This window comes from Grammomys surdaster, unplaced genomic scaffold (assembly GCF_004785775.1).
Source record: "Grammomys surdaster isolate TR1022 unplaced genomic scaffold, NIH_TR_1.0 309, whole genome shotgun sequence".
Lineage (NCBI taxonomy): Eukaryota > Metazoa > Chordata > Mammalia > Rodentia > Muridae > Grammomys > Grammomys surdaster.
Window position 1 is genome coordinate 1,713,888 of NW_021604728.1, and position 17,831 is coordinate 1,731,718.

General features: G+C 43.1%; 1 protein-coding gene across 1 annotated transcript in view; it reads right to left on the minus strand.

Moving 5' to 3' along the window:
* The window catches only part of Pole (DNA polymerase epsilon, catalytic subunit), a 53,657-nt gene that overhangs the window by 34,971 nt on the left and 855 nt on the right, over positions 1-17,831 (minus strand). The window contains exons 2-23 of the mRNA XM_028777384.1: positions 15,237-15,378; positions 14,735-14,815; positions 13,935-13,979; positions 13,707-13,799; positions 13,291-13,445; positions 11,177-11,318; positions 10,576-10,656; positions 9,807-9,914; positions 9,398-9,508; positions 9,078-9,163; positions 8,752-8,871; positions 7,251-7,383; positions 6,943-7,056; positions 6,457-6,669; positions 6,053-6,160; positions 5,542-5,670; positions 5,361-5,463; positions 5,128-5,274; positions 4,628-4,773; positions 2,280-2,428; positions 912-1,004; positions 577-721 (exon numbers count right to left, since the gene is read on the minus strand). Of these exons, the coding sequence (XP_028633217.1) occupies positions 577-721; positions 912-1,004; positions 2,280-2,428; positions 4,628-4,773; positions 5,128-5,274; positions 5,361-5,463; positions 5,542-5,670; positions 6,053-6,160; positions 6,457-6,669; positions 6,943-7,056; positions 7,251-7,383; positions 8,752-8,871; positions 9,078-9,163; positions 9,398-9,508; positions 9,807-9,914; positions 10,576-10,656; positions 11,177-11,318; positions 13,291-13,445; positions 13,707-13,799; positions 13,935-13,979; positions 14,735-14,815; positions 15,237-15,378 (2,644 nt within the window). The remainder of the gene's footprint in view (positions 1-576; positions 722-911; positions 1,005-2,279; positions 2,429-4,627; positions 4,774-5,127; positions 5,275-5,360; positions 5,464-5,541; positions 5,671-6,052; positions 6,161-6,456; positions 6,670-6,942; positions 7,057-7,250; positions 7,384-8,751; positions 8,872-9,077; positions 9,164-9,397; positions 9,509-9,806; positions 9,915-10,575; positions 10,657-11,176; positions 11,319-13,290; positions 13,446-13,706; positions 13,800-13,934; positions 13,980-14,734; positions 14,816-15,236; positions 15,379-17,831) is intronic.

Genomic DNA, 17,831 nt, shown 5'->3' on the forward strand with positions numbered 1-17,831 from the left:
CTGCAGTATTTGTACGTGGTATATGTGCATGTGGAGGCCAAGTTGACACTGGATGCTTGCCTCAACTCTTCCTCACTTTGTTTTTTTAAAACAGGGTTTCCCATTGAACCTGAAGCTCATCAATTTGGTTAGGGTTGCTGGCCAACGAGGCCCAGGCATTTACCTTTTCTGGGTCCCTGACACAGCACTGGGACAAAGTGTATGCTTCCATGTCCAGATTTTACAAAGGTACTAGGGCATCCCAACTCAGGTTCTCATGTTTGTGTGCATTTTACTGAGCCATAGCCCCACCCTTCTTTAGTACTCTTTGAGAATTTTGTATAAGTTTAAAAAGTGCTTTGAAATAAAAGTAAGAGTGAAAGTAGTATGGTTCTGTGAAAGTGAAAGAAACTTTCTTTGCAACCTGAATCTAACAGTCTTACCATAACAGCTGAGAAAATTAGGTAAAAGAATGTCACAGATGGGTAGCTTTTGTAGGGCGCTAAAGATATCAAGAGCTGAGATCTTTCCAAATATCCACACTGGGGACAGGCCAGAGGTCAGAATTACGTGTTTACTTGCTGCAGGCCCACTCACCTTGACCATGATGTTCAACATGGCACCAGGATAGGAGATGGTCAGTTTGGGTTTCTTCGCATTGGTTGTCTTGATGACAAAATTTTCAGGAAAGCTATTGGGTAGGACGCACCATATTCCGTCTGTGTCCAGTTCTAAAGGCCTCCTTCAAAGAAAGGAGTAAAGTTCATGGATACAGGGCAATGGCCCCAAGTCCTTAGAAGCCAGGTGTTAAATACCTCAAATACGATAATATCAAACCCATTTCTGTCTTCTTAGTCTTTACAATTTCCTGTCACTGCCCCTCCTGTGTCCCTGTGGTATAAGCCCTGCAGCCAACTCCAGGCCACACTCACCCAATCTGTTCAATCAGCTCTCTTGCTTGAGTGATGATGTTGGCTCCTGTAAAGCAGACGATACCAGCCATCTCCATGGAATACCAGCGAGCTCTGGAAAGGACAGCCAGTCTATGGTGAGCAGGACTGACAGGAGGCTCCCTCCACAGGGAAGAGATTCCCCGGGAGAGATTATAGAAGCAGTCAAACATATTTGAAGCAGGACAACTAAGGTGGAATTTGGCTTTGTCCGAGGGGAACTTCTATCCCTAGTTTAGAGTGGATAATGTGCTCACAAAGGGTTAACATGTCACCTATCAGTTCACAGTTTCAGAGTCCTAGGACTCTCAATCCCACTCTACTCCATCCCATGTCTTCTTTATTCTTGTAATAGCTCTTCCCAAATCCTACCCTCACCCACTTAATTCCAGAAACAGCTGTCCTAAGCTTCCTGCCAGCTCTCCCTGCTGTCCACCTCATTCTCTGGGCTTAGACCTCTTCCCTGTCCCTTCTTTATTCTGACCCAGCAGCATTTAACACACCCACTTTTATTAAAAATCAACAAATAGGGCTAGTAAAATGGCTCGGTGAGCAGATGCACTTGTTACCAAGATTTATGATCTGAGTTAGACACAATGTACTCACATGGTAGGAGAGGACTGATTTTTGAAAGTTGTCTTCTGACCACTGCATGAACACTGTACTATAGTATGTGTGTGCCCACATCTATATCCAATTTTTTAAAACCGCAACATATAAACACAATCAGATACAACCTCCTCACAATCAACTCCAGTCAGTTCCTTTCCTTTTCTATGGAGCTACAGGTTGAAAGTACTCTTTTCTCCTATGTTTCTGAACATTCATTCTACTCATCTGTTTCCCTAGAGGACTCAACTAGCTTTGTCCAAGGAGTAGAGCCCAGGCTCTACCGGTCACACCACTCACACCATGTCCTATTCTCTCTTCCTAGAACAGTCTCCACCTTGGCTGAGAGACCTCAGCCCATCAGTCAAGTTCTATGCCGTTCATTAATCATTCCTCTGCCCACCCTTTAAATAAACTGATGCTATTAAACACCTACAAGCCCTTTCTACTGCAGTGAGGATACAGTGATATAAAACATCAAAATAACCAAATCTTATCTACAGCCCACTGTGCTTCCAACAGGGTGTCTAGTAGAAAGTAGTATATTTCTCAACACTTAGATCCTTGAGCCAATGCGAACCCTACTCTCATGGACCCAGTCCCAATTAAACCTGTGTCACTAACATGTTGTGAGCAAGAACATTCCCATTCATACCCATCATCTGCTTGCTCCATCAATAACTGAACTGCACCCCTCCCCCCAACTTCTTGCTTTTGGCTGTCACATCTTGCTGTACGTACCCTTTGCGCATGACATAGCCGTAGAAGGAGTTCAGGATGCACTTGTGAGCTAGCTGCAGTGAATCATAAAGGATCTCCATGTTCTTGCAGCGCTTCACCTCAGATGCATCGCCCACCTCTACAGCCGCCGAGAGCTTCTTCTTCCATACCTGGAAGTACACTGGGAGCCTAAGTACCATACAGTTTCTCCAATTTCAGTCCACAAAAATCAGCAAGAATAAATTTTCAATATTAAAAACTTTCAAATCTGGGGCTAGAGAGATGACTCAGTGGGTCTTGCAGAGGATCCGAGTTTGCTTTCCAGTACACATATTATGGCTCACAACTATCTGTAACTGTAGTTCTAGGGGATCAGACGCCTTCTTCTGACTTCCAAGGGCATCAGGTACACATACATACAGGCATGCAAAACATTCAAACACATTAAAAAAAAAACAACATAAAACAAAAAAGAAAAGAACAACTTTCAAATCCAGAGAACTTGAAAAAGGATAATAAAGACCATTCTCTCTTTAGACTGGCCACCTGTTATACCTTAGCACATCTCTTTTATTTCATGTGTCATCTATCCCCATAAAACAAGTACTTCTAGTCTACCAGGCCTTCCATCAATATTGTCATCTTGATTTAAAAACAAAGCCAGCACAGGCCTTTAATCCCAGCACTTTCCAGGCAAGGTAGGCAGATCTCTGAAGCTAGCCTGGTTTACAGAGCTAATTCTAGGATAGCCAGGGCAACCCAGAGAAACCCTGTCTCAAAAACAAAGCAAAACAACATAAGAGAAACAAAGCCAGCCAACTATGGGTTGAGATCTATGAAAACATAAGACAAAATAAACCTTAAGTGATGTTAAGAACTTGGTCAGAGCAACAAAACTCTGAATAACACAGAAATAAAAGGTTTTGAAAAGAGCAGTGGCCGGGCGGTGGTGGCGCACGCCTTTAATCCCAGCACTTGGGAGGCAGAGGCAGGTGGATTTCTGAGTTCGAGGCCAGCCTGGTCTAAAGAGTGAGATCCAGGACAGCCAGGGCTACACAGAGAAACCCTGTCTTGAAAAACCAAAAAAAAAAAAAAAAAAAAAAGAAAAAAGAAAAGAGCAGTGACAGTTGTGTAACAGATGGCACACAACTATACAGATATAAATGTTAAACTTCATGATACGACTCCTCACCACTGCAAAAGGAGAACCAATGACAGTGAGGAGAGTGATGAGGACTGTGTATCAGAACAGTGCACAGTGCAAGGGTCCACAAGCCGGGATCTCACCAAAACTAGCCTTGAGGGACATGCTCTTAGAATTTAAACTAGCTGATAAAACATAAAACTTTCACTTTTTAGTAGGAAAAAAATTCAGGCAGCTCCTGGTAAAAGCATTATTTCTTATAAAACAGAAGAAACCATTTAAACTTCTATATAAGGGGATAAGTTCTACACCAGGAGATAAAATATATACGTGAAAACATTTCCCATGGGGCTAGATGTGGTGAATAGCAGTACTGGCTGCTCTTCCATAGTACACAGGTTTGATTCCCAGCACCTATAGGGTGGCTCACAAATGTCTGTACATCCAGTTCCAGAGGATCAGACACCCTCTTCTGATCTCCACAGATACTGAGCACACAGGGGCACATAAACATACATTCAGGGAAAACATCCATACAGATATAATAATAATGAAATTTTTAAAAACACAAAGAGAGAAAAAAAGAAAAATCACTTCCCTAATTCTTCTAAATCAGAGGTAAGCAAACCACAGGTTTAAATCCAGTGTGTATGGTGGCCTTAGAGTCTGTACAGACTATTTACCTGTTTGTACTGGGAAAGCAGTCAACTCATGGCTGTATCTAGCTCAGTAAGACTTTGTCAGCTCAGCTACTGTCTTTTGTAGGTGCAGTTCTACATAACTATTTCTGAAACAATTACTCAGCACAGTTCCAAGGGCTCAAGCCATGACAAACAATCTGCATCCTCTCTGGCCATTAATTCCTTTTTTTAAAAAAAATTATTTATTTATTTACTTATTTATTTATTTATTTATTTTATGTATATGAGTACACTGCAGCTGTCCTCAGATACACCAGAAGAGGGCATCGGATCCCATTACAGATGGCTGTGAGCCACCATGTGGTTGCTGGGAATTGAACTCAGGACCTCTAGAAGAGCAGTCAGTGCTCTTAACCACTGAGCCATCTCTCCAGCCTGGCCATTAATTCTTTAAGTTTATAGACCACTGTGCATTTATTATCCAAATGCATATGGCAACTCACAAACTACAGCTACAGAACAAGGTGTTTTCATAGAGCCAAACCAAAACACTCTCACTCAGACACCAGTTTATTTTGACCTACCTTGTGCAGTCCTTTGAATTCATAGCGCCTGTCTCTGAAGGCCCGTACTGTGTCCACATAAAATGAGTTTTCCCTCTGACAGATGGTAGTTAGACGTTCTTCTACCTTGGTCATATGGATCTTCTTATAGGCTTTCCGGCAATAATCTAAGACAATTCAGAGTGTTGGGACTGGTAGCTGAGACCTTCCAGATAACAAAAGAGCAAACTGGGACACAGGGATGCTAAGGAGCTCACTTTCCTAAGGTAACAGAAACGTTTGGAAAACCCAGACACTGCTACTTATCATTGTAAAAGAGAACAGTCCCGAAGGACTAGGAACTTGATACCAAGACTGTGACAAAAGGCTACTTCCTGAGCTTTGCAAAGGAGAAATAAAGAAAGGAATCCCCATAGAAAGAACATAATTTAAACCTAAAATACTACTGCCCTGGAACTGCAATGTGCCCATACCTCTGATCAAACCACTGTTTATCAAGCTGTGGCTTGCCAGGTGCTTACCTGCCAACCTCCGCTTCTCATATTTAGCCTGTTCTTCACGGGACAGCTCGTGAAAGGCCCGTGCTGGCCCCTCTGGGAACAAAGGGGGGAACTTCTCCGACTCCAGCTGATGCTGGATTCGATGGTATTCACTGCGACTGGCTGGCACTGGAAAGAAGTGATGGGTCAAGTTCCAAGATCAGAATTTAGGTCTGTCCTGAACTGCTGAGTACCCTTTAGGGCCTGACACTCACTGAATTCTCCCCTCCATTGCCAGGCCATCTTCCTCTGACAATTTGCTCCAGGCTTATTGAAGTCACAGGCAGCACAGGTGGCCTCATCCACTATGGCAGAAGGCTATAAAAGGAGAGGAGGGTCAGAAATCAACTTGGGTCTGCAAAGAGAGATGATATGATATGAGAAGAGAGGTCTCACCTGCAGGCGGTTGGTAAGGATTATGTTAGGATACATGGCCCCCACATCTAGATGGTAGATTAAAGGACATTCAATTCTGTTAGGAACATCTTTTAGGGAGGTGAGCTTGGTCTTAATCTGGTCACACACCTACAGAGAAGGGAAAAACAAAGGGACATTGGTGGCCAACATAAGAACTAGGTGCACTGGGTGGTGGTGGTGCACCCCTTTCATCCTAGCACTAGGGAGGCAGAGACAGTTTGATTTCTGAGTTCAAGGCCAGCCTGGTCTAGGTCCAGAGTGAGTTCTAGAATGGGCAGGGCTACACAAAGAAATCATGTCTTCAAAAAAAAAAAAACAAAAACAAGAGCCAAAACCCCAAAGAATGAGGTGCAATAAGGATAATGAAGATAGAATGGCAAGTCGAGAGGGAGTAAGACAAAAATCACATCAAGAGCCTGAGATGCTTTAGCTATGTAAGAAAGAGCAAAGTCAGATATAGGCCCTGCTTCCCTGCTTCCTAGATGGCTACCTCTTGAAAGTTGGTGGCTTGTTCCACAGGCACCTTCTCTTCTTCTTCAATGGCATGGCGCATAGTTTTCTCAACTCGTTGCAGCAGAAAATCAAAGGCTGCAGGATTCTAGTATAAGACACCAAAGGGCACAGGTCAGACAGAGCTTTCAAGTTCCTGCCAGTGTAACACATGGCAGGTGTCAGAGAATGCTCTGCAAGTATACTGTGTCTTAGAAAGCACTGAATGAAAGCTCATCTTATGTAAGGGAGATGGGAGTGGAACTGAGCCTAAGAAATCACCACTGACAGAAGTGGCCTATGGGAGAGATGAAGATAAGACTGTTCAGGCCATGGCTTCTTGGGTTTTTCAACAGCACAAGTATGGAAAGAAGCAACCCCAGAAGACCTAGGAAGGAGATCTACCATCCTAAACCGGCAGGGTATATCACTTCGGAAGACACCGGACTCTAGTGCCTCCACATGACCCCCAACGTAGGTCTCGGCATCTAACACGTGGCCATCATCTGTGAGCTTGTTGAACTCCTGCTCTTGCTTATTAGGGAAGACAATGTTGGCATGGAAAGCTTGAACCATCAGCAAGGCTTCACACAATGTTCCAGAGCCCTTCCGCAGCACCTACAGGGAAGATGTAGCAGGTAGCTGTGCAGGCCTATCCCAAATTTATGTCAAAAGCCCCGACTCCTAAGCAAAGTCCATGACTACCAGAAAGTCATCTAACCTTGACTGTAATGTGGAAGGAAAACTGTGCAGCCAGTAACAGAAGCTCCTGCTTCCTGTGGCTATTCTCACATTGGTGGCCCAGACTCCAGAAAGATACCAGAGATGCCACCCATAAGAGTTCACTATCTGTCTCCAGAACCATCCCACCTCGAGCATCAGTGCACTAACCTCATCAGGTTCCATAGGAATAATGGTGCACAGGGCGAATATGAAGGGATGGACATATTTCATGTACAGGTAGTAGGTAGCAACAGCATCTGACACTGAGTAAGTAGCCAGAGTCTGGGGAGAACATGAGAGAGCAAGATCATTAAAAACCAAGGGTCCAAAGAAATTCACGAAATATAGAAAGTAAAGTTCAGGAAGGAGGCAAGGCTGAGCAGGAGTGCACTAGGAAGGAAAAGCTGGTACCCATATCTCCAGTCAGAATGTCTATGACTTCAGGGATGCATAGGAGAGCGAATGGGCTCACGTGCCTGGGGCTGTTCAGTGGCCATACGACACATGTCCTCAGGGTCCAGTTCTACAGGGTCATAGCCAAGTTTGGCCTTAGCAGCTGCCTTGAGATTATGACTGCCCACAGGAAGGTAACTGTCCCTCTTCACCCACCTGGAAAAAGGACAGACTTTAGAGATGGTGGTAACACAAAGGCTGGCAAAACCAGACATAACACAAAAATGTAGGTTTTGGAGACATTCAAGGAACCAATGCCACTTGAACCTCCACTTGACTCTCAGGCACACTCACAGAGTACATGTAAGTATCAGGGGATCCTTTGTACCCTGCCTCACCCTCTACTTTCAGCAGAGAACTCAGCCTCTTGCTATGGAGAAATAAAAAGGAAATACAGCAAGAATCCCTAGGCCTCTCTGTGCCTCTCAAACCTTACTGCATAAACTACCTGTCCATCTTTCCTCTTCTTACATTGTCCTCAGTATGAGCTCTCTAAACAGCACCCCCTTTAGAAGATGCTCTCTAGGGCTTGGAAGATGGCTCAGTGGGTCCATCTTGCCATACAAGCATAAGGCCCTGAGTTCAGAGCCCCAGCATTCATGTAAAAGCTAGGACTGCACTGTTATGTCGCCACATCTAGTCCCTATCTCCCATGACCTGTCCCAGCAGCTGTCCACTCCCTCTGCAACTTCTGTGATCTCTTCCTCTATAAAATTTCAGGCCTTCTGTCAATATACTTCTAAACCTTGCTAGTTCACCATCTATTAGAACTTTGATCAACCTTGTGCCTCTAGGTGACACCACCTGGTCTTGGGCTCCTCCAAGTGCACAAAGACTTCCACAACAGCATGATTGCAACAGAATCCTCTCTTACCTTAAATGTATTCTTTCTCACTCCAAGTCAACTGAGCACAGAGACTTTAGGAATCTATCTATCCCTAAGGCCCCAGGCATGCTAGCAAACCTGAGTGTTGATCTTTCTTTACCAATGAACCAGTCCCAACCTCTTGGCTTTCCTCTAACTCAAGCAACAGCTGACCTCAGACAACCTCAGAGACTGATGGAACTTATGTCTTGGCTCAGCTCAGATGTCACCCTCTTCTTCTGCTAGCTCTTTGCATTTGTGTGTTCATAACTGTCTTCCTACCTACATGAACCTATGCTTCACATACCATGAGTTCAATACCTGGTATACCTACATGCTTTCAGTCAGCATGAAGTATACTGAGCTCATCTTGAGACCATATAGCCTGTGGGACCAGCCTCATCTGACTTCATCTATGCAAGCCTCAGAATCTTGTTGTACGTTTCTTTTTAGCCAAGCTTTTCCACCTTACAGGCAATTGTTTAGCATTCTTGTTGACTAAATGGAGGACTAGCAATAAGCAGACAGCAAATTCCGATGACCCAAAGCCATTTCTTGGAGGTCAATCACAACAGACGTGTCAACGGTCTATACAAGAAGCCTTTCTGAATCACTGATGGGATCAGTCACGAGCTGCCTACTATGTGGTGTATACATACCTGAGGCAGTCCATGTGAATGCATTGTGGTGCCTTATATTCTCCTTGGCTATCCTTCTGGAAGCCTATCTCCTGGTACATGCTTAGGCCATGAATTGCTGCCCTAGCCTCCACAAATGGCCTAACAACAAAAGAGACAGGCAATGGGATAAATAAGCTGCCAGTTCTTCTTTTGATCCTCCTCGTGTGTAGGCAGAATGCTCCCAGAAGACACTGGTCACATGCACTTCTCTGCGAAAATGAGAAAACCACTGATACCAGCAGGCAGAACTGCTCCTCTTCGACCCTCCCCTGACACAATTACCCACAATAGGAAGCTAGACTCACCAGTCAAAAAAATCCCCATTGTAGGTGACCATAATGGTAGGTTTGGTCTCCTGGATATGCTCAAACCATCTCTGGATCAGATGGACCTGAGCTCAACAAACCACAGAAGTCAGTGGAACCCTTTCTCTGCTTTCAGCAACTTGCCAGTACTTCCCCAAACTTAGAAGCAGCAGTCTCATGTCAGCCCAGATGTCCAGGACCTACTCTAGCCTCGGCCATGGAAGAGGAAGCTGAGCAACAAGCACCTGAGCCCAAGAATCAGTTTGCATCTTGCCACCTTATACCAAACACCAGGAAGTTTCTATAGAAAGTTTCTTTACCTCATCAGGTTCATTGAAGACACAAAAAGGCCCTTCATATTCTGGCTTGGGGGTGAACTCAAAATCTTCAATATCTTCTGAAACAATCTCCCTGTTAGTGATGAGGTAGCCCTGGTAACGTTCATAAGCAGACAATGCAAGTCAGCCACAGAAAAGCTGAGACACAGACTCCTAGCCCACCCACAAGCTTCTCAGGAAAATAATTTCAAAGAACTCCACAAAAACATAAAAGTGATCTGCCTATAATCTTAGCACTCAGAAGGCTGAGGCAGGAGAACCACCAAGAGTGGTCAAGCCTGGTCTACATAATGTGTAAGCCAAGCTGAGCGCAGAGTGAGACTCTGCCTCAAAAACAATAGCAAAACCCCATGAAAGAATTTTAAGTTTCCCAAAAAGCAATTCTGTTCACCTGGCCATCAATCATGTAAGAAATCATCATAATCTGATCTGTCTCAGCATCAGGGAATTTGAGAGGCAGTTTGGTTGTCTCGATATCAAATGCCAAAACCACAGGGTCCTAAAAAGACAAAATGTACCACAAACTCATGTCTGGATACCTCCTTTAGATGCCCACATTTGGCCCTAGGTTCAAACACCAGCATCACAAACAAAATAGCCATACATATCTCAAAGCAATAACAAAACCCCACTGTGGGCTTTTTGGGGTATGAAAATAAAAACACACAAGGAATGAAGCTACTGGTCAGACCACCTCAGTCCCTTAAAGCTCCTTAGCTTAACTGCAGCTCTCCACAGTCTCTGTCGTGCCAACTCTGCTCTTTCACCCTCTCACAGAGCAGTCTGCTGGTAGACAGGATGGTCCTTAGCATGCACTGCCTCACCTGAACATGAGGACAGCACTAGGGAGTGACTGTGTCTGGGACAACATCATCTAGGAGACAAGAAAACTGAAGACAAAGATTTTCCTAAGGACTAAAAGTGCTATCTGAACTATATTCTTTTACTTAGAAATCTACTTCTCATCCGTCATTTGGCTATCAACTACCTAAATGAAAGCTCAGGGTTCAAATACAGCTTAACTGAAATACTAATGTTTGTGACTAACACACAAGTACAAAAATATGTTTCTAGATTACAAACTGGTAAAAAAAAAAACCTACTCCCTAATTATTTTCAGAAGAAATAGATTTTAAGACTGAAGAAATGTAAAAACTTACAGGTCGTTCAACAAGATCATCTCGTCGGGTAATTTCCACAGGAAAAGCATTTCCTCGAAATCTAACATTGTACCAGAGGGCCTGAAGAATAATGAAGCACACATTAACTAAAGAGTTCTCTATACAAAAATGTCTAGTGTATCTCCCTAACAAAAATGTTTTAATTACATTTACTTAGTGTATGTGTGTGTGCGTGTGTGTGTGTATGTATTCTGTAAGTCAGTGAACGTATTGTAGGAGTTGGTTCTCTCTTTCCACCATGCAGGTCCTGGGGATCAACTCAGGTCATTAGACTTGGCAGACTTAATCAACCAACTCATCTTTTTTTTTTCTTTTTTTTTTTTTTTGGTTTTTCGAGACAGGGTTTCTCTGTATAGCCCGGGCTGTCCTGGAACTCACTCTGTAGACCAGGCTGGCCTCGAACTCAGAAATCCGCCTGCCTCTGCCTCCCAAGTGCTGGGACTAAAGGCGTGCGCCACCACCGCCCGGTCCAACCAACTCATCTTGCTGGGTCCAGAAAAATCAATTTTTGTACAGATTTATCCATAGCTCCCCTTGGCTTTTAGGAACTTAAATCAAGCAACAGCCGCCTTTCCCTTACCACATGGATTTTGAGGTCAATGGAGAGGCGAATGTGGTAGGGAACATCATACTCTCGCATGTCCACAATGTTGTCCAGTTGGTCAGCCATCTTCTTAGAGGCTTCCTCCTCATCAGTGATTATACTGCCTCCTTGCAGAATACTGGTAAATAAGCACAGAAAGACACTAACTCAATTATGATCTGCAAGGAACTGGGGGAGTGAAGACTAGAGTCCAAACTGAGTCAACACAAAGGCAGCTGAGGAGGCTGTAAGAATCAGGGTAATCTCTCAAGAAATGGCCTTGGATCACCACCCATCATGAGCAGAAGGTCACAGAGAAAAGAAAATTAAGGTATACTGGAGATGTGTACATAAGTTAGACTTTGCACAATAGTCAGGAGGACCCCAATGTGGCTACTCCCAATGCATCCTCTCTACTAGCAGGTTGTTCCATGAGAGGGTCAAAGAGTAGAGTTGGCACCACAGAGACTGTGGAGAGCTGCAGTTAACAAATGTGGCCTGGCTGGGAAGAGCATCCCTTTCTTTATTAAAATAGGGATGATAGTAACTAGAATATCCTATAGGAGTGAAGTATTAAAGAGATATCATAAAGCATCCAGGTTAACATATAGTGAAGTGACTAGGTAATGTCAACTACTTCTTTTTTTTGTTTTGTTTTTGGTTTTTCCAGACAGGGTTTCTCTATATATCCCTGGCTGTACTGGAACTCACTCTGTAGACCAGGCTGGCCTCGAACTCAGAAATCCACCTGCCTCTGCCTCCCAAGTGCTGGGATTAAAGGTGTGCGTCACCACTGCATGTCAACTACTTCTATAAAAGTCTTATATTCAAGTAGAAAAGCCTAACACAGCCAGGCAATATACTCTACCATTAAAATTAAATGGCTTCGTAAGAAAAAAAAAAATGAAGGCTGGGAGATGACTCAGCGGTTGAGATCACCTGCTGCTCTTGTAGGAGACTTGGGTTTGATTCCCAGCACCCATATGGCAACTTGTAACCATCTGTAACTAGTTCTGAGGACCTAACCCCTTCTGTGGGGACAAACATGCATACATATGCACATATACACAGGCAAAACATTCGTACCATAAAATAAATTAATCTAAATTAAAAGAGAGAAAAAATAGCAGATAGCTTACAGGACCCTATGGTTCAGTCACTAACTGCATCTTAAAATATTCTGAAAAGTAGAGGTGACTGGAGTTGGGAGACAGACTGAGGAAGTGTCCTAAGTCTCAAATTGATTTTGATGTACTTTTTTTTTAGTGTGTGTGCATGTGTGCCACAGTGCACATGTGGAAGATAAGAGGCCAACAGCCGGTGTTGGTCCTTGCTTTGCTTCTTACTGAGATAAGGTCTCTTAGTTGTTATTTTGTTGCTGTGTACACCAAGCTAGTTGGCTTGTGAACTTCTAGGAATTCTCTTGTCTCTGCCTGATCTCACCATAGATACACTGGGATTACATACACATTAGCTTTCTATGGGTTCTGGAGATTCAAAACCTGGTCCTTCCCTGCTTCTTTTTGAAACAGGGTCTCTCTACATAGCCCACTGGCTTCAAATTCAGAGATTTGTTTGCCCATCTCCAGAGTGCTGGGATCAAAGGCATGCGCTACTATACCTGGTTCTAAAATTAATTCTTTATCAAAAGATTGTGATCATTGTTTCTGAAATCATGTAAACTTAATTACCCAAGACTTGTTTTGTTTTTACCTTGCTTTTCTGTTATTAATGTCCCTAAATATTTAACAATAGTACTTGGTGTTCTGCACTTAAATTTCTCTGTACACTCCAGGTTCTCTGGAGAAGACATCGATAAAACAAAACACTTGATAACATTTTCAGACTGTGTTAAAGTGGTGGAGGGAGCACTCTAAAATATTCTCATTGTTATAACAACACAATTTTAGAGCTGCAAGCCTCTCTCCTATGTAAGAGGAGTGCAAGCACAAAACAGAACACAATCATGGGAAGCCAGCATTTATTTAACAGAAAGACATTTAAATGTTTACACGTGGCCAAACATCAGGGGAGTCTCTCTGAAGAGTTCCTGGCTCTATTAGCTTGTTATTCTGGAGTAACTGGCACTTTGCTCTTGAGAAGGAAGTTACCTGGAGAGCATTGTTGTGTACTCATCACTAGCATGGTCCTGTTCTCGGTTCTTCTTCACAGCAGGGGAGATCTCCTTTCTTACTTTGACAAGGTCCTCCACAGTGTGGAAGGACAGCTTGATGTAACTCCGCTTCAAGCCCACCAAGTGATTTGGCTATAAAGTAAAAGGACAAGCTGATGGTTAATGAGAAACACGAGAGTAAAGACTGCTAGGTAAACACGTACAAGTCAAAGCACCTAGCTTACTTTTGCAGATGGTACCTGTAATACTACCAAAGTTCCTTAAAGATAGCTTTGGGAACAACTATCATCTCTCATCCTCCAGGCTGCCCCACAACCCAGTAAATGACCTGACCTTCTACCTCATTCAATTCTGTCTGTCTCATCTGCTCCTGGAAGGTCTGGGGATACTTACCAAGTCTAGATCTTCTTTGGGCACATTCTCTAACTTTGCAATTTTACCCTGAAACTTCTTGGATAGAAATGATGAAACTTCTCGATCACAACCCTAAAATTAGGATCAGAATTAATGTATTTTCCATTAGTAAGATCTATCTCTTTATTTATCCATATCAGTTCTGAAACCCACCCAGTAGAACAAGGAACAGATCATTTGACCAATTTCTACCAAGCACAGACTTACCTTTCTAGCTGCAATGTAGAAATATGGCTTGTAGGGCAAGGCCACCTATAAAAATCACCAAAAGGGTTAAAAAAGAAAAAAGGGAGAAAGGAAAAAAAGATTTCAGAGTGGCAACTGATGAGTAACCTGAATCCAAGGCACATTGAACCTTCTCTTTTAAGATCTATTTACTTTTTATCTTATCTGTATGGGTGTTTTGCTTACATGTATATCTATATATCAAGTACATGTCTCATGCCCACAGACAACAGGAAAGGGCACTGGGTTTCCCGGAACTGGAGTTACAGGCAGCCTTCTAAGTATTGGGAATTGAAGAAATACCCTCTAGGAGAGTAGCCAGCACTCCAGCCCCTTTGACAGCTCTTTAAAGAGCTATGAGCCTGGTGGTGATGGTGCATGCATGCCTTTATATCTCAGCACTCAGGAGGCAGAGGCAGGCAGATTTCTGTGAATTTGAGGCCAGCCTGTTATACAGAGTGAGTTCCAGGACAGCCAGGGCTACATACAGAAACCCTGCCCCCCAAACGATACTGCAAACATGAAATTTGGCTCTGCACATCTCTCAGGGGCAAGAATCCCAGAAACTATACTGTTTGACCTCTTGAGCTACCTTCCCTCAGGATGTCGTAAATCTGAGTGAAGAAGTTCACATGCGCATGCTCTTGAATGAGCTAGCCGTATGTAAGCAACTGCAGACTACAGCCTCCCATTTCCTCCCTGACAGAATGAATGAATACCCCCTATTTTAGACAACTTACTTGTCATGGATAGGTTGTAAGTTGTTGGAGTCAAGGGCTTACCTTAAATCTGCTTCCATCATCTTGAATGAAGTAGTAATCCACTGCACTGACTAAGCGTTTGTCTTCATCTAAAATCTCAGTCTGTAAGAGAACACAAGCATATTAGTCTCTACAAAGCCTAAGAGTCTTTCCAGGCGACTTTTTGAGAAATTGAGTTCTCTAAAGATGAAATCCTCACACCTAGACCTTTACTTTGCTCCTATACAAATACCACCAGCCTCCTTTGTAAAAACCGCATTATAACAGTTCCTTGGTGGGGATTCTTCTGAATTTTCTTTAATAATTCTTGAAAGCTTTCTGTAGAAAGCTAACAGATTCTTACTATGGTGGGCACTTTGTGGCCTCCATGTTAAACAGGAAAGGAAAAGTGCCTTCAATAACCAGGTCTCTCAGACATGCCTTCCTCTCCTCTATCACTCATCCATTAGACAAGGTTGACGTTTACAAGAAGAGGTGCAGCCATCCCCTAGAAGCAGGGGATGAGCACTGCTCAGGTACATACAGGGTGCATGTTGATAAGCCAGCCAGTCCTTTCTCCAGGCTCTTTCAGCCTTTCAAAACCAAACCGTAAGTCCATCTTATCTGTCCACTGGCTCCGTTCCAGACGCTTGAGTGCTGAGACCGAGGAAGAGGGACCATCATCCCTGAGTAAAAGAAGAGAGCCAGGCTTCACCATTCAGATGCAGCTTTCATTTATTTTTTTTTAAGATTTATTTATTTTATGCACATGAGTACACTGTAACTGTCTTCAGACACACCAGAAGAGGGCATCGGATCCCATTACAGATGGTTATGAACCACCTTGTGGTTGCCAGGAATTGAACTCAGGACCTCTGAAAGAACAGTCAGTGCTCTTAACCGTTGAGCCATCAATCCAGCTCCTCATCTATGTTTTATTGTTTTGCTTAGTTTTGTTTTTCTGAAAGACAGTATCTCACTGCAAACCAGGCTGGCCTCACAGCAATTCACCTGCCTGTTTCCAAAGGGATTAAGGGGATGTGCCACCACATTTGATATCTTTGTATTTCTGACATGGCATGGCATGTACTTCCTGAAAAAACATCAAGGCTGGTAGAAGGCTCAATGAAAAAACAAACAAACAGCATTTCTAAGAAAAATACAACAAAGGCAACCCCCACCTCAACCTGTTGACTTTACCACCAGAACATGAACAAAAACACCAGTCACACCAGGTGCTGCTGCTTCTTGCGATACTAAAAGCCCAAAATGGCACTGCTAAGCTTTATGCCCAGAGAAACGAAAACTTATTTCCGAAGTAGTGGGTTTAAAGGTGTGAACAACCATGCCCAGCTCTACTTGTTTCTTTTTCAGATAGTCTAAGGCTGGCCTTGAACTCACGATCTTCTTGCCTTTGCCTCAAAGTAGTGGAACTACAGGTGTATACTACTGCATCCTGCTTGGATTTACTTCTAATTAAAATCACAAACTGTTTTTTGACTCTGCTAGAGAAAAACAGTTTTAGTCTGCACCCAGATCTTTTTCAAAACCAGGGCTGAATGAAGTGCTACTTTTGAGGTTTTACTATTTTTGGAGCACAAAACTCTCTGGCCTTTAAATATCATTCCAGTAAGTTGGTAAAGTAGATTAGACTGTTTACCCAGACGCCATCTCCTCCTAAACTGGGTTCCTCTGAGTTGTCTACCTTACTTTTTATTCAGTCATAGTACAAAACTCTAAAAGATGAGAGTACCAAAGACAACTGCTTACATAATACCTCAGACAGTGTCAAAGTGCTCTGAGCATACACCCTCAGTTCACTGCACCTATAAAGAGGACCATCCACTTCCTCATTCAACGAATACAGAGGCAGCTACATCTGAAGCTCATTCTTTACCACTACCTACAGCCTCAGGGAAACACGTTTACCTCACAGGATTGATTCAATGATTAAGTGAACCAATCTACATAAAGCACATGGCATATAGCATAAGCTAAAAGCTACTACTTGTCCCCACATCTAAGAGTACACAGGAGCACAAATTGGGTTATTTTTTAAAAAATGACGTCTCTAAGTTGGAGAAGGGTATATCAGGGAAGAACTGAGAGGAGTAGGGTCTGTGTGTAAATATAACCAAATTCTTAAAAACTTAGTTTCTAAAAGCTAGTATTTATTTCTTTATTGCAACAACAGTTTTTCATCTGCACAAGTTAATGGCAAAGTTGAACGACTAAGGCCATGTTCTTAGTTGATGATATGTCTTAGTGGTAGAGTTCATGTGAGGTTCTGTATTCCACTTCTAGCTACGTATGCTTATATAATGTATAAAGTATATATTATGTATCCAACATAACACGCTATAGATAATATGTAATAAATACACAATTATATAACATGCATATTAAATATATATATGCACATCATGTAGTTGTGAATGTAGATCAGGTACTTCACATCTCTCATCTCTAAACTGAAGTCAAGCATGAACATAACAGTATGAGTACCGCCCACCTCACGTGGCTTTTTATGGCATTCTGGACATGAAGAAGTCAGCACAGTAAATATCGTTACTGTTGAGGGTTAGACTAAGGCTCCAAAGTATGAAAAGGAACATAGCTCCCTTTCTAAATCAGGAATGAGCTTGGTGGAGCAAGTAATAGCCTGGGACCAGGGTCTTGAGGGAGCTGTGGATCCAGATACTGAGAAATCAACTCTTCCCATCCTAAGGGGCTACGGTTGTCCATCCGTCCCAAGGCTGCTATGTGCTGTTTATGACGCTGTGTCCCATCCACCCTTCCATAGAGGCACAAAACCTCTATGTAAGATACTGTACTTTGGGGCTAAGAAATGGCTCAGCGGTTAAGACCACTGGGTGCTCTTGCAGTGGACCCAGGTTTGATGCCCAGCATTTACATGGTGGCTCATAATCATTTGTAGTTAAAGTTCCAGGAGATCTGATGCCCTTTCCTGGCCTCCGCAGGCACAAGGCACACAGGTGGCGCTACTGAGTCTTCACATACAAATATTCATGCACATTAAAAAAAAAAAAAAAAAGGTGCTGTACTTCCTAAAAAATCTGCTTGTGTGAGCCATCAGCGGGTGTGACACCTCCTGACCCTGAATGTTCTTAACTTCTCT